This window comes from Ostrea edulis, chromosome 7 (assembly GCF_947568905.1).
Source record: "Ostrea edulis chromosome 7, xbOstEdul1.1, whole genome shotgun sequence".
Classification (NCBI taxonomy): domain Eukaryota; kingdom Metazoa; phylum Mollusca; class Bivalvia; order Ostreida; family Ostreidae; genus Ostrea; species Ostrea edulis.
In genome coordinates this window covers 28,906,220-28,929,172 of record NC_079170.1, presented here as the reverse complement: position 1 = coordinate 28,929,172, position 22,953 = coordinate 28,906,220, and the positions used below count along the sequence as shown (strand labels likewise).

Here is a 22,953-nt window from a genome sequence, read left to right as displayed (position 1 = left end):
TGTTGTGTAATTGATGAGAAACATGAGGACGATATCATGTTTATGTTTTGGCTTATCGGTTCTCTGGACTTTAACACAAGCGCAATATGTACCAAAGGTTTGTCTCTTTTATTCATATAACCAATGATATATATATATATATATATATATATATATATATATATATATATGAATGTATTATAAATAAACGATTTTTTTAAAAACGTGTTTGGTTTAAGGTGTAGATTAGAAATACCCACTTGCATAAGTGATACATTTACCAGTTTAAACGAGGTTCTAAATCTCGTCTAAGATACATTGCATCATATGCATAATTAGACGGTCTTGCAAAATGGTACAGGTATACATTGTATAAGTGGGACTGGTTATCTAAGATTCCAAGCACTTCATGTCAAGAATAGGGCAATTTCACGGTTTTAATAAAAATACGTAAAGGTCTATTTTAGATGCTTATTGATGCAAAGTTATATTCACTTGTATTTGAATTTGATTTTAAGCACGAAGAGTAACCCTAAAGTGTTTATTTTTTATCATAATATTTTGCAGTATAAATTCCTCGCATTGTAACAGCAAAGGAAAAAATATGAAAAGTACATTCAGATTTGTGAACTTTTTCGGGAAAGATAATAATGTATATCGTGATATATATTGATGATGTTATAGAATATTGATATGGAAACGTATAATTTTGTAAACATCTTGAAGTTATGCAATGATACTGACATTTTACAGATCACGTATCTTCACGTTGTCTCCGAGATTGACTACCGTTTCTCTAGGACGATAATCACCACCAAAATGGTCAACAATAGACAATTTCCTAAAGAAGCTCAGTTTGACGTAGATTTACCAAATGAGGCCTTCATCACTGGTTTCAAACTGTAAGTCTTTCTTTGATCAAACTATGTTTCAGCTCTTTATAGTTAAGGCAGACAACTCTCCCAATCTGACAAATATAGCTTTACCTATATCCAGGGCTGTATACATGTAGCATCCACGCACTTTTTGAAGGCTGCTGTTATATGCCCCTTATACAACATTTTTGTGAAAGATATGAATATGATAATTTACAGTCTTTTGCGTACTGTGTATTTATATGCGTGAACACTACAGCTATGTCATCAAGCTCTTGGAGTGTTCTGCTGTTGCCATTTTATTGTTTAGAACGCGAAGTGAAATAACTCCACATTTTGGAGTGCCTTTTTGAAATAATGAATGGTGGAATATTTAGGACTCTTGTCGTCTACTATTATTAAAAAAATGTATATGTTACCACAGAAAGAACACGCTACTTACTTTAATAGACGAGCTCCGATTTCATATCTTTAAATTTTAATACCACATGAGAAATGTTTCACTGAAGTAAAACTGCAATGGGGAAAAATATACAAATATGTTTTGGTACCAGATGTAATCCAGACAAACATAGGCCGACAGAAAAATCTGAGAAATGTAGTTTTCCATGTTTGATTTGATATTAATGAAATTCAGATCCGGGTTCAATTCCAGAAATTAATGAAATGATTTTTGCTTTATTAGGACCGTAAGAGGCATAGACTACCATGGCAAAGTCAAAGAAAGAGAAATTGCAGAACGCGAATTTCAGGCTGCAAAGGCACGCGGCGAAACAACTGGAACTGTTGTAGCAAGGTGTGTATTGAGACTTTCTTTGACTTAGAATGCTTTTATATGTCTTCAATAACGATGCATACTATGATAAGAACGGTTTGTTACGCAGTGGGGTTGACGAGAAAAGTGTGAATTGCAAATGAATTAAATCAATAAAATCTATCAGCATTATGGTTCGAGTTATGTCAAATATTTGCCTAAAATGTAAATCATTTTAATCTTATTAGCAGACCTATAAATTCGTCATCTTCGCTAGCCAAGGGTTTACGGGGAGCGGAGTGGACAGAACAACCTGGCTAGCGAAGATGTACATGTACAGTCGTGCGAACAACTGTGTTTGGCAATGCCTGTGATTGTTTATATGATATGACGTCACAAGTTAGAAATAGACTATGAACATATTCTAACAAAATTCATTACATTCCTCTTAAATTTTATTTTTAAAATATTGGTTGTCCACTTTTGTTTCTAAGATGTATGTAGGTGTGGCATGCATGTAAAAGTCAAGAAGAAGTAAAACTTAAATCTGATCATTAGATCCCCGTTTCAGAGAGCTTCACATTTAGTATTTCACCTTAAAAAGAAATAGGAACTCTAACATGTATGCTAAGCACAAATCCTTAGCATTTGACAAAATTTGGATGTGAAATTTCATGATTTTCCTTTAATTTTTTCTATTTGGAAAACCAAAAGAAAATATCTCTATACAAGTACCAATTTTGCAAATTTGAAAATATGGGATAAAAAGTCAAATTAGATTTCTAAACGAGAACCTTTCTATTCCTTTCCCATAACCACAACATTTTATTTGTGATTTTAAGAGAAAAGGAACCAAGGTAACAAGAAACAATTTATTTTTCATTAATGAACACCAAGAAATTCGTAGTCATTTTTAAAAAATGTCATTTGTGAAACAGATCCCTCTGAAATTCAAATTCAAATTCCTGAAAATGAAATTGTCGGGAATTTGCTGAAATGTTGGGTCAGTGTTTCGCGAAGCTTTGATATGAGTTTCATATCCAAGAAATGCATACCTCAGTGATTGATATTTGGTAACTGTGCTGAATACAACAAATATCCGAATGCTTAATTTGGTGTGGAGATGGACAAGCGATCTGATGCTTATTTGTTAATTTGATAGTTCGTAAGAAAGGATAACATGTATATTTGATAAGGGCTCTATTTACCACGAAATTTAAACCCGTGCTTTTGTTACAAAATTAAGTGCAGGAACCATAATGCAACTTTCTTTTAACGGAATCAAAATAACGCATAACCTGCATTATGACATAATAGACATGCTCTGACAATATTTTCGATATTCTAACGTACAATAGTTGTTACCCACGCTGTTTTCCCTCTAGAAAACATCCAACACAAGCTTGGAAACCTTATACCATATCTTCATTTATGTACTACATATATGGCAATAGAAATGTCATGATAGTCCAAAGCTGCGTTCTTTGTTTAAAACAAAAAACGTTTTCTAAAATGAACATTTTAAATAAATTGGACTGAAATTGGGAAATTGCGTCAATGATGATATTCATATGCTCCAAATCATAGTAAATATCAAAGGTAATTATGAGAATCTGTATCGGATAATCTCTTTATGAAACAAAAGAAAAATTCGTCTCATTTAAAAAAAATAACATTAAACTAGCCCAGGAATACTATTTTCATGCAGACCCATCTAACAAATTTTCTGAGCATCAGATGAAGGATAAAACTCTCCCATCGGTATTCATCGCCCAAGGTTTGATAACTCCATACCTCTTTTAATTGCTAATCTTGAAAAGAATCATGGGCACAATACAAAATTGACTTATGTTATCTTTTCGTTCAAAGCCAACGGAACACGAATAGCTTCCGGGTAAAGGTCAACGTAGCAGCGAATGATGAAGTGATCTTCGAATTGACCTACCGAGAGCTTCTGAAAAGAACTAAGGGTTACTACAGTCACGTGATATATCTTAATCCCGGCCAACTTGTGGAAGATTTCCTCGTCAGCGTCATGATTACGGAATCCCGAACTATTACAACCATTAAGATACCACCTCTGCAGAAGGGTCTTTTACACGATGGTCCAATGGGTTTGTTTCTTTTTACAAGTTGTATATAGTAATGTTTCAATGAGTTAACATCAATTACGTGCGATATTGTAGAATCGCACACAAAAAATTGCATATGTAAACAAAACGAAGATTTGTAAGGAATATATATGATGAAGAAACATCCATGACAAAAACATGATTCTTGAGAAATATTGGTATATTTTTGCAAACGATGAATTGCCTATCTACAAAACTGAATTAGAATGCATTTTTTTTTATTTGGTGCCAACAATACACTGATTAGTGGAATGCATGTTTTAAATTGATGTTACATGTACTACATGTAATTTCCCCTAGTATTATCCCCTCATCATTAATCGAAAGGTTGGTGTCTATGTCTTTTCCAGTCAAGTGCAATGGATACTAGTAACTGGAGAAGCAACCTTTGAAGGAATATCAACAATATGAATTATTACGTTAGATTTGGTGACTAGAGCATAGGTTTAGATTTTAAATGATTGTCAAATCACGTGATTTTTAATGACACCACTGCCAGGTCTACCTACAAACCTAGACATATTCTTAGTTTACGTGAAGATTATTTTAAAAATCCTATCGTATTGTCATGAATTGGTTCTATCGTTTTAAACATTCATCTAACGTACAGATTAAAGCAGTAATCTACAATGGTATCCATATTTTAGGGAACAACGACCAGACCAGTGTTGAATATTTTTCCAAAACGCAGGCGATGGTCACATACCAGCCCACTCTGAAACAACAGGCAGAGCTCTCAGATGGAGGTGTTTCTGGTAAATTCATTGTTCAATATGACATTGAGAGATTCAACGATGCTGGCGAAATTCTGGTAAGTAGAACCTTTTCTTCGTTTTGTTGATAGTCTGCAACCATTTAGTAAATTCAGTCACATGTACAAGTCATGATTAATTGATGCTATTAGATTGTGAATGAGACAAATATCAGATGGATGGATACAGCACATTAAATTGCACCAAACACAATTTTATATGCAAACTTATTACAATTTATTATAATGAAATATTCAATGAAGATGACGGTTCATCATAATTTACAGGTTATGGACGGCTATTTCGTACATTTCCTCGCCCCTAAAGGCTTAGACCCTATTCCTATGGACATCGTATTCGTCTTTGATAAGAGTGGCTCAATGGAACCTTTGAAAATTAGCCAGCTTAAGGCTGCTATGTTCAGAATTTTAGATGATGTAAAGCCCACCGACAGGATTTCAATGATATCATTTTCACACTCTGTCCATGACTGGGGACGTGGAATGATACCAGCTGATAATACTAATATCTTAGCAGCCAAGCAGTTTGTAAAGGAGCAGATGGCATTTGGAGGTACACATCTCTTTGCTGAACAAGAAAGTCTTTTCTTTGTCATGTCCTCAGATTTCAATATTAAAAATGAAAACGTTGCGGTTTTTATTTTCAAATAAATCAAGGATTTTAGTAAAATACAATTTGCAATCTGTATGATTCATTATTGTGATACAAATTATCGTTATTACTCTTCAGTAACGCAGTTAGATCAAATGATGAAATGGAATTCTGCTATTGATACATGTATTAGAAAGATAACTCCAGTGACAATATACACCATGTATATCATCGGTATATTTATAAAACAAAATAATTGTTTCTTGTTTTGCTCGGTTTTCAGGAACAAACATCAATCAAGCAATTACGACGGGACTTGCAGATTTGAATAACGCAAATCAAGGGACCCGTCCTGCCATCATGGTTTTCCTCACTGATGGCAAACCAACCATAGGAGTAAAAAACCCAGATAAAATTTTAGAAAATATTTATGATGCTAACGAACTTTTTATTCCTATTTTTACTCTTGCTTTCGGTAAAGAGGCAGATTACGATCTTGTAAGGAAAATTGCAACTCAGAACTTTGGATTTGCCAGGAAAATCTTCGAGGATGCCGATGCAGCATTGCAAATTGCCGGATTTTACGACGAGATCGCTGGGCTTCTGCTGGAAGATGTTGAGTTCAAATATCTAGATGGAACTCTATATGACAGCACGGTTACCGACACAAAGTTTAAGAGCTACTTCAAGGGAACTGAGCTCATAGTTTCTGGGCACGTCCAAAACATTGATAGATTACAAGAAGGAATGGCAATTCAAGGAAAATCTTATGGACGTAGAAATGTCACTATGAATTATCCACCCAATCAATGCACAATACTTCCATATAAAGATGAAGGACTGCCCATTGGACAAAAACATCCTGGAATGATGGAAAAACTTTGGGCCTACCTGACTATCAAGCAGTTGTTGGAGAAACGGGAAGCCATTGATATTCTTCAAGAGATACAGCAGATTGAAGCGGAAGTTATACGTATATCTCTGAAGGTATGTAGAGGTGTACCTGCAGAGAACATAATGTTTTCTAATTTACTGTAACTTTTACGTGTTAAGATTCTTTGATTGAAATCCATATCTTTAACGAACTATCCCGTGGGGATTCGGGTTAGAATAGGTCCTAATTACCCCTTGCTTGTCGTAAGAGGCGACTAAATGGGGCGGTCCTTCGGATGAGACCTCAAAAACCGAGGCCCCGTGTCACAGCAGGTGTGGCACGATAAAGATCCCTCCCTGCTCAAAGGCCATAAGCGCCGAGCATAGGCCTAAATTTTGCAGCCCTTCACCGCCAGTGGTGAAGTCTCCATAATAGTGAAAGATTCTCGAGAGGGGCGTTAAACAATATATATTCAATCAATCATAATCTTTAATGAACTTTGGTCGTCCTTTAATGAAAATTATATTGCTTAATGTACTTTTTTTAATATTGCAGTACCATTTTGTTACCCCACTGACGTCAATGATCGTTACACTACCCAATCAGCAACAAGTTGAACCTTGCACGTGTGGTGCGATTCCAAAAACAGGTTAGTACTAAAACAAACTTTCATTACGAAATATGCGGAGAGTGAGAAAACACGAACATGTATTGTAATGAATATGACTCATGAATATCTATTTAATTTTTTTGATATAGGTTCTACACAAGGAATTTCAAACCCTCTTGGATCCTCGGGTATACCTGGTGAGCATGTTTGTAGAACTTTTTAGAATTTTTTTAGAATAACATTTTAGACGTTCTTCAATTTACAACGATACTCATTATATAAGATATCTTACACACTTCATTTTAAGCGTTCTTTTGAACTTTTACAAGAAACGTGGACATGTATAAACTGCTCCTTTGCCTTTCAACAGCCTTTTATTCTACGAGTAAATGGTTAAGAACACACTGTCTTATTTCCCAAAGTTATCATCCGTGGATATCTGGGTTAGAATAGGTCCTCAGTATCCCTTGCTTGTTGTAAGAGGCGACTAAATGGAGCGGTCCTTCGGATGAGACCTCAAAATCCGAGGCCCCGTGTCACAGCAGGTGTTGCATGATAAAGATCCCCCTGCTCAAAGGCCAAAAGCGCCGAGCATAGGCCTAAATTTTGCAGCCTTTTACCGGCAATGGTGACGTCTCCGTATGAGTGAAATATTCTCAAGAGGGACGTTAAACAATATTCAATCAAGCAATCCCAAAGTTATCAAATAGATGTACTGAACACTAGATAGATATATGCAAACCATTGACCTTTGAAATATTAAAGCTTACAATATATAGCTGGAAGTGTATTTAAAGTTTAGCATGACAGAATCTTCAGTCAGTCAATAATATTGAAATATACCTGAGACACTTCATACAATGTGTTCTTTCCATCCATCATCATTCCACTGACTCCAGGGGCGATAACTGTCAGTCTCAGATGCTGATCAATCATTCGACCGAATTGATGAAAAAAAGCTAGCGGCTAATATGTTCACTCCAATAAAGCTATTTATATTTTCTCGATCAAAATATATACAGTATTGATGGAACGATACTTACTTAATATACATTTGATGGTTTTATCTGTGTTGTTCATTTACTATGCTACACAACAATTAAATGGAATTCTCTTTTTTTTCGAAATCATTGTAAAAGCTAATTCTACATGTAACAATGAAAGATTTGAAACATTTTCTGTCGAATCGTAATATATACAAGACATGTTAAAGCGTTGTAATGTCCTTCGCCTTTGTCGCTTTCACAGACAAGTGCCTCACATGAATGTCACGTGAAGCGTGTATCAAACGTGAATAGGCATGAAAAGTTTTCACGTGACTTTCACGTACAGTTCACATATTTCATGGCCAAAATCACGTGATTATCATAAGAGATTTATGTGAAATGTGAACGCGAAGTTCACATGAAAGTTGATTCGTGTGAGGCATGTCTGCGTGTGTGTTCTGTTGTATAAATCTTACAAAACACAGAAAACATAAGACTTTCTTTGGATTTTTCACAGTTCCTCCAATTCTTCCTGGCCATGCATTCAGCAGAGCAGACATAGACCGACATCTTGGATGTAAGTTTTTTTTCAATATTATCATAAACCCCACTCCGCAACCGAAGTCCTCAAGTCCAGTCACTCTATCTGGTTACCCATCGCAAACTGTTTAAGTCAGTGACGACGCCAGCTACAAGAAACAGAAAATTCTTTTTTCAAATCATTTAAGTGTAATCATTTGCTGGTATGAGGTCACGCGAAAATAGAGGAGAACGGGTATCACGTTCTTTAAACTGCACAAGTACAATCTGTATGTTCATGCAGGTCATGAGAAGTTGAGAACTTCACTTGGGATAAAATCCACGAAACAATGTGACGTCATAATTGAAATATCCATATCACTTAACATATATATAATTCCTATTATATGTACTTCTGTAAGTTTTATTTTTATATAAAGTAAATCATTCATCTACTAGGATCGAAACAAAAGCGTATGTCTTACAACTGTCTTGTAATTTAATTGTGTATGATGAATATGAAACCAACCTGATGGTACCAATATTAGGTATCGAGTTACAATAGCAATAAGAGAATTTAACTATATACTTTACCATGTACCTATCGACAAAATATGGCCCATTCAAGACATATACCATAAATGTGAAGCACCGTTTCCTATTTTGGTCCGATTTCCCTCTTTGTTAACAAAAATATCCGAAAGTGACAACACGACGTCCCAAACGTTATAAGTAGTGTCACGCGCATATTAATTCTAAAAGACACGTTTACTTCAACAGTGCATTTATTTGATTAGCGTTTTAGTGTTTACAAACTTACATTTTTATGCTTTACACGTAAATATTATTAAATTATATGGCGTATACCATATTTCAGACTTTGAGTTACATAAATCAAACAATTTTATATGTAATTTAGCAAGTTTTATTTATCTATTTTCTACAATTCATTTTCAGTCCCTCCCGGAGGTAACGTAGAATAACATTACTTATCTTAAGAGGATAACAATGAGAGTAGCTAACAATAGAATTATAGTAACTGTTCTACGCCTTTGCAATTTCATAATCAAGCAGACGAATGTTGTTTTATATTGTTGAAATGTACGTTAGCAGCATAACTCAAGCTCTGTGGAAAATAATGGAATAAACCTATTTTCTTTGAGATTAACAGTTCCATTTCTGCAATTACTTAAATTTTCAATGAGAGAGAGAGAGAGAGAGAGAGAGAGAGAGAGAGAGAGATTTTCAACTAAAGTTTAAAATCCCTAACATATTTGAAAATTATTTTATATGCTGTAATTTGTTTGACACGAAGCGAGGCTTTATACAATATATATATATGTGTGTGTGTCCTGTAAAAGATTTGAAATATGTAATAAACATATGTGAGGTGACTTCAAGTTTCCGCCTTCACCGATATGGCATGACTGTATGTGTTGACTTTAATGCTGTATCTTCTAATTAAAAGTACTCATATCAAAACAATATCAAAATTTTCAGGAAATAGAACGATTTTTCTAATTGCTATATTTGATTTTTTCTTCTTCAGACATCAACAGATTGCACGTCAGATTTGCTTGATGTGCATGGAGATCCACGGATATGTATTTACCGAAGCAATAATGATTATAAATGAAATAGTAAAAATAAAAAAATATTGACCTCAGTAAAATGTTTAATGAAAAGCTTTCATGCATATATATTTTCTCTCTTGAAGCGGCTAGCAAATTTGTTCTATTTCCTGAGGAGTTTGACATTGTTTTCTTTCTTCTGGAAGATAACATTTTTCTGCCATCAATTTACAAGTTCATAATTATACATATATAGTTTCTGTTCTCAGCTTTTGCAAAGAAGAAAGCAAAGAAAGCCATTTCAGTACCAAAGCGTCAAGGTAATTGAAGATTCTGAATATTTTAGTAACACACACTAAACGAGTAATTGTAGCGAGATACTTATCATGAACCACCACGAGTTTCATCTTTAGCATATGATAATGTGTTTGTGACTCTAGATCTGTTGTAAACATAGTACGTGCTTTCCTTCTTCTGAATTTCCGTATTAGATGATAAATGTTTCTATAGTTCCTCTATCACTAGATAACTATATAAATTTTAACGTTCCATGTATATTATGTTTTACAACTATGCAAATAATATTTCTGTAAAAGTATTCATATTATGTATACATCAGTGGAAATTTTCGATTCTGTATATATGAGTGATTTTGCTATACATCCTATAGGTACAGAATATACATCTTATTATTTCAACAGAATTAATGTTGAGTTTAGCTCCGCTAACAATCGGCTACATGTACTAATGACTAAATCTGCAGGAAAACGGCTAGAATCATGCAATATACTTATGTTCCCCATTTGCATGTGCACTAAAATTGAGGAATAATCAATCTTTTAAAAAAAAACGTCCTTTGAGTATCGGAACAAAAATTAGTAAATACCTACGAAACCAATACAATAGTATGATGTTATTTTGGCACTGAAACCTACTACACGTATATTGTATTTAATGTTGAATTATATGACCTCTGCAGGTGGCACTCAGACGATACAGACATCAAAACAGACATCAAAACCTCAAGGTGAATTTAATAAAATATATTTATTAAAGAATTTCAAATCCATGTCACATGTCACAGATGTGACCGGTCGACAGGGGATGCTTACTCCTAGACACCTGATCCCACCTCTGGTGTGTCCAGGGGTCTGTGTTTGTCCAACTATCTACTTTGTATTGCTCATAGGAGTTATGAAATTGATCACTGTTCGTTATCTTCACCTTTCATGAGATAATTGTCGAATAATTTAAAATAAATAATCTTAGAAGGATAAACTGCTTTGAACCTGTCGCAGTAGCTCTGTAGTTTGAGCGCTCGCTTCAAAACTTGTTCTGTAATCAAGTAATGTTTTGTTTATTCTTTTAGCAGGTGGACCGATCCGTCGAATAAGCCCACGACAGGGTAAGAACGTCTTTTTAAAAACCTTTGTACACACACACAGATATATAGCAATAATAAGTATACAAAAGTCTTTGTTTATCACATGTCACTAGCTGATTTTGAAAGGGATATCCCAGACTAGTGCCAAACGTGTTAAATTATTGTAAAAGTAATAAAACGGGATCAGATTTCAAATATCGTTAAATTCAGTTAAATCGCTCTTTCAACCAATGCAACCGTTTCATTCCTGTGAAGCAGTATTATATTCAATATTGAGTTAGTACTGAGTTAAAGCTAAAACCTGTAATTGTTATAACTGTAATAATGATAAAGATAACAATACATTCGTGTTTTAGAATCTCTGTGCCACCATTCAAATTACTCCTAGTTTGTAATGAAAATACTTAATATCGCCAATATTTGATCAGTACTTTCAAATGTGTTCACCAAAAAAAGAAACAAAATAATTGTGATTCTTATTAGAATAGATGTGATAACTTGTGCTATTGAATGAGATATGTACAAGTGTATGTTCATGCAAATACAACGGAAGGTTACTTTCTCTATCGTTTGTGTGTGGATGTACCTGGGTGGTACATACACAGCAACCCCACTTTAACAATAGTAGATTAAATTTTGAAAGACAACATCCGAGAGTGGAAACATAGATGCACTTTGTATTGCTTAATTCATTGCAAAAAAAAAACAAAACAAAAAAAAAAAAAAAAAAAAAACAACAACCAAAAAAAAACAAAAAAAAAACACACACCAACCCCCCCCCCCAAAAAAAACAACAACAAACAAACAAACCGGTAAATTAGAGGACGTTTCGTAATATAAGTCGACGTTACTTCTTTATTCATTATTACAGCTGTTTTCTTTTGCAGGTGGTTTTAAAAATAGATTCAACAAAATTGTAAGGCCAAAGACAGGTAAATATGAATAAGAAAGAATTTTAATTCAAGGTAGCATATAAATTTTGCGCAATATGAAATACCCACTACGTTTTACACTTTCACCATAATTCAGGGATCCCGTTAAGATCCGGGTTAGAATAGGTGCTCACTACCCCTTGTTTGTCGTAAGAGGCGACTAAATGGGGCGGTACTTCGGATGAGACCACCAAACAAACAAGGTCCCGTGTCACAGCAGGTGTGGCACGATAAAGATCCCTCCCTCCTTAAAGGTCGTAAGCGCCGAGCATAGGTCTAACTTTTGCAGCCCCTCACCGGTAATGATGACGTCTCATGCATAAGAGTGAAAAATACTCAATCTACAGCCAACCAAAGTTTAGAATCATTCGAGTGGAACCGTATCAATCGCGACTTGATTTTAAATCAAATAAAGCGGCTACCATAAGTCTAGAATTGTTCCACTTCCCTTAACCCCGTACTTAACGTGATGATTGTGAAAAAATAAAAGATTTCAATCTATGTATTGGTCTAGATGAAATATTGATATGGTCGAAATATTGCAAAATCGGGTATAAAAGGATGATTATTCTGCAAAATGTGAAATTCAAATACCGAGTGTGTTTTTCAGAAATAACAAACAGAATCATCTACTACAATATATGCTTTATTTTCTTGATTAATGGAATCAAGATGTCAAAGTGAATTGCATGCACTTATGTAGTTTTCAGTTTTGTGAGACAATGTAAAACTTATACGGTACCAATTTTGATGGACCAGATGCGCATTTCGACAAATAATGTCTCTTCAGTGATGCTCAACCGAAATTTTTGAAATCCGAAATAACAATGAAGTTTTAGAGCTATTATAGGGGAAGACAGTGTGCCAAAACAGTGGAGTCAAATTTGTCTAATATATTTTGAAAATTTAGAAATTTAGAAAACTTCTTATTGTAAAATGAACTCGTAACTACGTCTCTCATATAATGTAAAACTTATACAGTACCAATTTTGATGCACCAGATGAGCATTTCGACAACTAATGTCTCTTCAGTGATGCTCAACCGAAATGTTTGAAATCCGAGATAACTATGAAGTTTTAGAGCTAAATATAGCCAAAAACAGCGTGCCAAAAAAGTGGAGCCAAATTCGTCCAAGGATAAGAGCTATGCATGAGGGAGATAATCCTTAATTTTGAAATGAATTTCTAAATTTTATAACAGCAATTAAATATACATCCGTATTTTCAAGCTAGTAACGAAGTACTTAGCAACTGGGCTGTAGAGACCCTCGGGGACTAACAGTCCACCAGCAGAGGCCTCGACCCAATGTATATTGTCAATGTTCTCTGTCAATGTTCTCTGTGATGACAACAAAAGTTCACGGTATTTCTAGTAAAATAGTAAAGATAACTACATAACCCTATAAATCAGTAAGGAGATTTCATAGTAAAATTGCTGTTCAACATTGTCTGAAGACATTTACATTTCTTTCCAAAGTATATATATTTTTTTATCATTGTAGTCATGTCCATGCTGAAATGATACATTTCATGCAAACAAATTTTCTTCATTTCTTTTCCAGTTGCACCGACCCCTAAAATTTCCCCGTCACAAAGTAAGAAACTTTTTTTTCCATTACTGTTCTTTATATTCACATTTCTTTTCATAACTACGGTGTATTTTGTTTAAATATTATGATATTGAACATTAATTACTGATCTATTACCGAACATATGTCGCTGTCTATCATAATGTGTTTCTGACACGGGTGTCGTAGACGAGTATACTTCCTGATTTAGTTCCAGATTCACAAAATGAATAATGGCTGCAATATAGTCACGCTATTTATCATTTTGTGTACATCTCGGTTGCAATTATGTCAATTATTAACACAGGGAAGATAAGGCATATATCTAAACTAATCACGGGCCCAATCGCCGGTCCTAGACTTTACAGTACTCAACTAGACTTTACTATACTCACAATCCCGTATGGATCTTGGTTAGAATAAGTCCTCAGTACCCCTTGCTTGTCGTAAGAGGCGACTAAATGGGGCGGTTCTACGGATGAGACTGATACCACGTATCACAGCCGATGTGGCAAAGGCCATAATCGCCGAGCATAGGTCTAAATTTTGCAGCCCTTCACCGGCAATGATGACGTCTCCATATGAGTGAAAGATTATCGAGATGGACGTTAAATAATATACTCACCAGTGCAGTGATTGAATGGTGTCACCATCACTGATTTTCACTGCCTTTATTGATTTGAGGACAATGAGAGTTCTATAATGCTCACGTTGCAGCAAATGGATTATAAGTGTGTCTTGTATTGATTTAGTTGTTCATCTTTCAATGGTAGAGGTGTGTATTGCTCAATATTTTCCGATACGATACGATAGAATATTTTCTGATGCGATATCCGATATATTGGATTTACAATGTAGTTAAGCATTTTTTGAAGTAAAATATCAAAATATAAAAAAAATGAAGTGGTTTAATATCTTTTATTTCATAGCAAAACAAACAATGACAATTAAAGTCTGAGGAAACACCAATGTCACAATATAAAAGCGGGGATTAAAGTCTGAGGAACCTCTGATGTCACAATGTAAAAGCGTATATTAAAGTCTGAGGAACAATCTCTCACCAGAGGGCGTTACGCTACGCCCAAGTGAAGCTTGCATAGCACGCCCTCTGGTGAGAGAATGGTCTGAGGAATCGTGTTCCTGTTAGAAGCCATTTTTTGAATTATGAACTTCGATCCCAACTATTAAAAGGGCTATTTTTAAACCCGACATTATATCGTATCGTATCGTTGAAACACCGTATCGTATATCGCTGGACAGATGTATACCGGTACATTTCGATATAACGATATATTGATTCACCCCTATGAATCAATGGAGATTGAAAATGAATATAAAGTATAGGATATAAAGACATTTTTTTTTTCAAGAGAAAATTCCATGAATTAGATTAAGATACATGTGTGGGGAGTAAAGTACAACGAAGTCAAACATGTTTGTTGATGATCTATCTGTCTTGCAGTTCATTTCAAGTTCACAATAAAGCATCTATTCATGAGCGTGTTATAACGATAAATTGTCAGACCGCCCCACTAAAGTTAAGATAAATCACGAAGTCATAGAAATCTGAACGTGTATTCAAAACACTCAATGTTTTGGAGAACAATATGATTATATTGGTTTAAACAACTTCGGTCTCCCAGGCACCTGAACCCACCTCTGGTATAGTCAGGGGTCCGTGTTTGCCCAACTCTCTTTTTTGCATTGCTTATAGAAGTTATGCGATTAATCACTGCTCTTTAGCTTCACCTTTCATGATTAGCAAGTTATTTTGCCTCTTGACGTAAAATCAAAGGTATTGGGTACGAATTAAAGGACATCTTTGCACAAACAGACAAGAAATACAGTCGTCGACGACAGATCACTTGTACATGTTAGCTTATTACAGTACCGGGTGATAGAGAGACTTGGGGAGATCACCCGAGGGAAGTTTTAATAGTTTTTTAAGCCCACTATTACCTTTATGGGTTAAAATTGTTAAGGTTTGTCCTGCTTTAGAGCGAAACTAATTACATGTGACGAGGAAGTTCAAAACCGCCTGGGAAAAAGGTTTACTTGAAAGCAGTACTAGCATGGGAATTGTCTTATGAAACAAGAGCATATTATCATACCTGAAAATCAGTAAAGTGAAGATAACAAACAGTGATTAATCTCATAAATCCTATAATGAATACAATATTGAGAGTAAGGCAAATACGGATTCCTGGAAACAAACAGATCAGATGCCTAGGAGGAGTAAGTATCCCCTGTTAACCAGTCTATTATTTACTTTGCTTTCCTTTTCTTCTTTAGGTAGGTCACCAACGCCTACATTTGTCGCAAAGTTGTCTGGAATGATGGACTCCGTGTGTTTCAATCTTCCGTTAGCTGAGAGGAAAACCTACAACCTTCTAAAAGTAGATATGCGTAACAGAGGTGAGAAATGAGCTCTTGAAAATACTGTTTGCCACCTGCACTACCATTACTTCTTCATTCATTTCTGCATTACAAGGGGAATTCGATTATGGGTGTTAAATTCAAATTTACTTATCAATACAATTTTCAAAACTTTGCAGGTTATATATTTGATGCAACTATGGGACGGAAATTAGTGGATACATTGAAAGTAATCCGGAAAATAATGAGGCGCCAGATCCCGAAAACTCTGAGAAAAACGGTAGAGGACGAAATTGTTCACAGTCAACGTGAGAGGGTTAGCGGCTTGCTAATAAAAGTCCTCAGCAAAGCAAACGGACTCTTGGTCAACTTTGAAGTATTGCACAAAAGAGGCAAACCTGGTGGATTGTTAGGTATGCATCTCTCTCCCCTCTCTTTCATATAGTGCAAAATGAATTAAGCTACTCAATATTTATTTTACTATAGTAAACTAAAATCTACAAGGACTAATTTTATATTTGCAACTAAATGGTATTTGAAATTTACAGAAGACGCACAATGACCTAGTTACTTACCGCTTACCACTTTTTAAAGCAATGCAAGCTGTAAGTGACGGAATTTATGCACCAAAAAACACCTATCGGTATAACTATTATAATCCCCAAGATCGGAAGAAAAAATCGGCAAAATAAACAAGGGAAGATTGTTTGAGATCATACCTACAGTGAGCGTTTCGTATAAACCTCCACTGTGTCTTAAACGATGATTGTCGAACATAATCGGGTTGCTGAGATCGAGGTCATATACAAAACGGAAACTGATGTGAGTAACTACACGTTTCATTTATTTTAAAATATTACATCGTTTCATGAATGACAATGAAAAGTAATATTAATGTAAGAAAATAATAATTGCGCAAAAGTGCCATTCAAATGAAATTTTGATTGTGAATTTTCTATGAAATTGGCATGTTAAATCTGACGCGTGCTCGATACCTCTCTTTCTCTTTACCGAACCGGTGACCTCCGAGGTCAATGCATATCGGCGATTACGATCAGGAATTACTGACATGATGACAATGATTCATGAATCGACATTTTCTGCTGAATTGATGGGTTTATTGCATCAGATTCACTCTGATTTGATAAAATTATATATGTTAAATCACAAATCTGTTAAATTTTTGTTCTTTTATTTTTCAATTTGTTGCCGCCAGTTACAGCTTGTATTGCTTTAACGTCAGCAAACTTTCACGAGACAAATATACATTTGAGTAAATTTGTTTTTCAAAAGACAGTTTTCCCGTGGGGATTCGGGTTAGAATAGGTCCTCAGTACTCCTTGCTTGTCGTAGAAAGCGACTAAATGGGGGAGGTCCTTCGGATGAGACCGCAAAAACCGAGGTCCCGTATCACAGCAGGTGTGGCACGATAAAGATCCCTCCCTGCTCAATGGCCATAAGCGCCGACCATAGCCTTAAATTTTGCAGTCCATCAATGGCGATGGTGACGTCTCCATATGAGTAAAAGATTCTCGAGAGGGACGTTAAACAATATACAATCAATCAATCATATTCATTAATATCAGTGTACTTGAGATTTGTAAGTGTTTTCCTATATATACCGATTGAAAAATATATCCCTTCTTCGTATCTTGCCTTGTTCCTGAGGGTGCGGGTGGGTGGAAGTTGTTAACAATCTTAGATTTACACAATTTAAGGATTGTTCCTAAATCAAATGTATATCTTTCACAATTACGATCTGTGGATATGGGCGCGGGGTTTGTTTCAATACAAAAAAAGCTGCCAGGCAAGTTTTTGTTCTTTTGATTGGGTGGGTTTTAAGAATGTATTACCCGTTACCCATTTTCGCTCTATGAAAGTGTTGTGACTCTTCATCTTTTTTTTCAAACTTGAACCCCCTTTACCAAACGATGTCTTGTGGCAAGTTTGGCTGTATCGACGTGGTTCTCGAGAACTTGAAAATATGAGTTGTTTTAAGATGTTCCAAAAAACTTTGATCAAAAGTAAACATCTTACAACAAGGACTATCAAATAAAAGTTGCTATCAAAAAGCGTTACAGCTGGGGGTAATGTTACGTAATTCATCTATTTTTCTTACACCACTTGTTTGGAACATGAATGTATTATCTAATTTTGAAAAGCAATACAAATGATTGATATTTTTTTTCAATAGGTGTACTACGAAACCTTGGTGCCACAATAACCAGTAAGACTGGGGGAGATGCTACAATATCCATGAGCAATGGTTCTAATCAAAGAACTGTAACGGCTAAAGAGATAACATACAACTCAAGAAGCAATAAAAAGTGTTGGTTCATCAAAGATGTGGACATGGAGGCTCTTAATATTGATGTCCGTCCTTTTATTCAGGCTTAAGTTCATGATATATAGTCCGTGTATCGGGGTTATCGGCACGTTATGTTAGCATTTGACTATATCTGATCACCACAAGGCAGAAAAACAAATATAGTCAAAGAGCAATATTTGTATTCCCGGTTCATGTTTATGTGTATGTCATGATCAGAGAAAGGCCAATTTTTATTGTTTTCTTTTAGTTGTTTACTTTTTATATGTCACTGAGAAATTCACGGTGACATGTATTTTGTTTATATATAACCATTGTTATGTGCAATAAATACGGTACACTGTTCTTTTGACACTAGTGTCATCATTTTAAATGGAATGCATGGTTTGAAATTATCCTATTTATTTTGTGATTGACTGCAATGTACTAATAAAAGTTTTTAGTGGGGGGGGGATTTTTTAACCAAGTACTGTGGACTAAGATCTATCTGCAACTTTAACTTTTGCTATAAACATTACAAAGATACACCGTATGCTTACAAAGGTTCTACAATTTTAATCCTGCTGGAAAAAAGAGTACACTATGCATTTCTTGACACAACTTTCACTCTTAATTAAATTTGATCTCCATACTAAACTGACCGACGATGATTTATATTCAATGCCATCTAGCTGTCACCTACATCAAATCTTCAACGGTGTACCTAAAGGCCTAGCAATTCGTGCCAAACGAATTTGTTCCAAGGACGAATCTTTTATACAACAAAATCAACAATTAAGAGTATCATTAATGGAAACGCGGTTACACGCCGCTGTCTGTAACCAACGCCATGAATGATGTTAAAACAATTTACAAGCTTCACTTTTGCAGTACAAGGAGAAAGGCAAAGGCTATAGAGTACCTCTTGTCACAACGTACCATCCTACCTTGAAGGACCCAAATAAAATCTTAAATGATACAATTTGTAACTCTTCAAATCTCTTGGATAATCCTAAATTAGCAAGAGACCTAGGAATATCAAGGATTATGAGGTAAGAGCCAGATTGGACAGCCCTATACTCAATGGAGGCTTTTCAACTTGCTCTGACAATCGCTATCTGCTTTAAAAAGATGAAAACAACTAGGTATTGAAAATGAACACACACACACACGCACACACACACACACGCACACACACACACACACACACACACATATATATATATATAGTAAAAGGGCAAAACAAGCTGCGACCGAAAACTATTATTAGGTGAGGGAATTTCCCTTGCTTTAAAAAAAACCCCACCGAACTAAAATGACATATACATGACACGAAGTAAAAAACGTAGTTTCTTTCTCCATAAGATACTTAAAGCGGCCATATTATCTGTAAAATTCAAATTTACCACCACCAGCGCATTATAACCGTAATATTTTTCAGCAATCTGGAATCTAGTTTTTTGAAAAATAAAAATAGTGCTCCTAGCTCGCCCTAAAATATTTTTGCATTTATGGTCAATTGAAAAGGTGTATATTATAAAAATACTTTAAATATTTTGGGCGAGATAAAACCAGTATGGCTAAACCTTTACAAAATAACCAGTTTTTGGTGAAAAATGGAAAAATACGGTACCATATCCGGTTCTAGTATGTGTACAGCTTTAGTTGTACTCCTATTTTCAAAATCTAACATGGTTTTTTTAAACCCCGGATTCTGATATGTATTTATAACACCAATACTCCTATTCAACATTTACTTTCATTTTTATATATTTTAAGGGCCATATTTTGGGGTTTGTGAATCAGATTCTTTAACCAGGATTCAGAAACTTTCCTGTAAAGCCATGAATTGCATATACCTCATCACTTGTAAACAATGTGGCCAACAATATGTTAGGGAAACTACAAATATAAGATTTAGAATCAACAACCACTGATCACCCACCAAAACCAAACGCATGACTGAACCTATAGAAAAACACTTTAACAAAGAATATCGCGTATACAAGACGTCATGACAGTTGCTCCGCCTTGATCAATCCATATTTGGATACACATTTTAGGATCGTATAAAAATTCATCGGAATATTGTGTTTATTCTACGCTTAAAATAAGTCAATTTCCCCTGATTTGACAACACGTCAGAAGGCATTATGATGAGAAATACCCCGGGGAACTTTGCCGTATGGCTGGAATCAGCGTCTGAAATGCGCTAACTACGCACATGGCAAGACGACGTTCAGAAGATGTCAGCTGTACAACTTTGAAATCAATCGGAACTCCTCGAATGTCTCGCGCACTCGACATAGATCTCGGATGTAATACGATGGCATCCATGAGCGAATTTGATGTATTGCTGTGACGTCACAATTGACAATGCATCAAATTCGCTCATGGATGCCATCGTATTACATCCGAGATCTATGTCGAGTGCGCGAGACATTCGAGGAGTTCCGATTGCTTTGAAATCGGAAAAATCAAGGTAAATTCTTTTAATTGAAATAATGATGTATGGATACCTGAAACCAAAGTTGTCAACAATGAAAGCAGACAACATTTACTGTGTTTTATACATTGACACAATACTTTAGAGGTAACTATAGTTCTTTGTTTACATACTGCACACGTCACACGTAGCCGATGTGTATAGGCCTGTCATTAGGTGCACACACGCAAGACAGGCCTATATGTTAGAGAACTGATGCTCAAATGGTACCAGTTGTTTCTTATTTATATAAACATGAGTACAGACGGGTATCTAGGCAGTAAAATCCACAGGCACCTGAAATATGGATATCACATGTACTTACCCTAACACCCCCCACTCTTTCTTTTGATTTTTTTTTCTTGCGATAATTTCTCTGAAATAAGTAGATTCCCTGTCTATCTCATCCTTCTTTCGATTTATGTAATCGTTTCACGCATTTTGTAAGCTTCTACCGGTATGATTTAATTTATTGATTCACCAAGCATGTTGGCATACAATCATGTTACACAATATGAGATATGTATAATGATGACAAACTAAATACTAACAGTTCATATGCATATTTGTAAAAACGTTTATATATATTTGGCATGTACATATGACGTCAAACTATATAAATATATATATATATATATATATATATATATATATATATATATATATATATATATAATTTAGTATTGCATGTATAACATTAGCAGCCTATAATTTAGTACAAAATTTGTGCTCATTTTTTTTTTTATACCCGTACAAAGGCAAGGCCAATCTCTAAAGCTTACAAAAAGCGTGAAATGATTACAGTACTTAAATCGAAAGAGACATGAGATAGACAGGGAATCTACACATTTCATATTTATCACCACATAAAAATATTTTCAAAAAGAGGGGGGGGGGTAGCATCAGGTAACTGTGGTAAAATCTTGTACAAATGCATGTGTAACTACATTAGTTTTCATGCTCTAGATTTACAGTCACATTTAATTTTATCAAGTGACATACTAGAAAAAAAATAAACTTGGGATATTTTCTCTACAACCAGTCTAGCATCATATTACTGACCACAGTTTGAATAAATGGAAGAAAAATAAAAGACTGAATACATGCTGATTGCCCACATTTTTATGTGTATTTCAGACCGTTCTTTAATACATGAAATGTTTGCAGCATATGCATTCATAATATGAGATAATATTATTTACAGATGTGCATGATACCAACAAGAATGTGAACTTTTCAAAGAGCATGATATTTCCCAGTTTTCCACATCTTTAGAGCAACCACCACAAATGTACTTGCAAGGTAATTTTTACAAACTTTAAGTAATCCAATCAGGCACTGGATATATATAAATATGGGTATTATTTACATCTAGTCAACATTAATTTCTTCAAAATGATAAATTATAGAAAATTCATATGAAGCATGTTTTGATATTGCTGTATGGTATGAAACTTGAATGTTTTTATGTTATAATGCACATAGAAACTTGAACACTTAGACCTACAGTATTGTGTTTTAAATATTTTTGACTGGCAACTTTCTTCTTTTTTCCATTTAGTACCCACAAATGACAGCCATATTGACTCCAGTGGATAATATTTACCTCCGTCAGCTGCTTACTATACTGTACATAGTGGTCAAACCAGGATATCCACTAATTGCATTCAGTGATGTGAATTGTCATCTACATTTGTGTTTATGAACTTCAGTAAACTGTCAAGTTTTAATATGAAGAAAATGACTGCTGAAAAGCATCTAATCTTGTGTTTTATGAATGTTTTCAGTTAAACAAACAAAAAAAAAAAACAAAAAAAAAAACAAAAAAAAAAAAAAAAAAAAAAAAAAACCAAAAAAAAAAAAAAACAACCAGAAATAGTTTTATTAAAACTTAATTGAAATTCGCCTTGAATTACTTTGCATTGACTGAGTACTTCAAACTTTAATCTTTCTACATTTTCATGGTCAAGTGATAAAAAGTATTTGAGAATGAAGGGGGGGGGTGTCATATGAAGTAAAAAGATTGACAATCATTTGGTGAACTAGATAATTTACACACTGCAGCCACTTGTCTTTATTTTCAATGATGGATTAAGAATATTTCTTAAAAATGGAAAAATATACCCCCTCCCCAAGTAGTGGAGGAGTATGTGTCATTTCTGGTTTTCTGGTAGCTTGTATGATGACTGTATTCTAGATACATATTTTATGAAAGCTATTCTGATTTTCAAGTTGTCAA

General features: G+C 34.7%; 1 protein-coding gene and 1 long non-coding RNA gene across 2 annotated transcripts; both read left to right on the top strand.

Annotated features, from left to right (window-relative positions):
* On the top strand, positions 1 to 18,595 carry LOC125653498 (inter-alpha-trypsin inhibitor heavy chain H3-like). Its single transcript, XM_048883025.2, has 19 exons — positions 1 to 97; positions 733 to 881; positions 1,540 to 1,650; positions 3,478 to 3,722; positions 4,388 to 4,551; positions 4,780 to 5,065; positions 5,388 to 6,091; positions 6,534 to 6,627; positions 6,738 to 6,785; positions 8,092 to 8,151; positions 9,051 to 9,062; positions 9,934 to 9,984; positions 10,644 to 10,691; positions 11,034 to 11,069; positions 11,936 to 11,980; positions 13,543 to 13,575; positions 15,841 to 15,963; positions 16,104 to 16,337; positions 18,119 to 18,595. Exons 1-19 carry the CDS (start codon positions 14 to 16, stop codon positions 18,319 to 18,321), a joined length of 2,730 nt encoding a protein of 909 aa, XP_048738982.2. The 5' UTR covers positions 1 to 13; the 3' UTR covers positions 18,322 to 18,595.
* A 2,036-nt stretch (positions 18,596 to 20,631) lies between these two features.
* On the top strand, positions 20,632 to 22,498 carry LOC125653500 (uncharacterized). Its single transcript, XR_007361946.2, has 3 exons — positions 20,632 to 20,711; positions 21,919 to 22,016; positions 22,276 to 22,498. It is a non-coding gene; the product is annotated as an uncharacterized LOC125653500 (long non-coding RNA).
* The last annotated feature ends 455 nt before the right edge of the window (positions 22,499 to 22,953 follow it).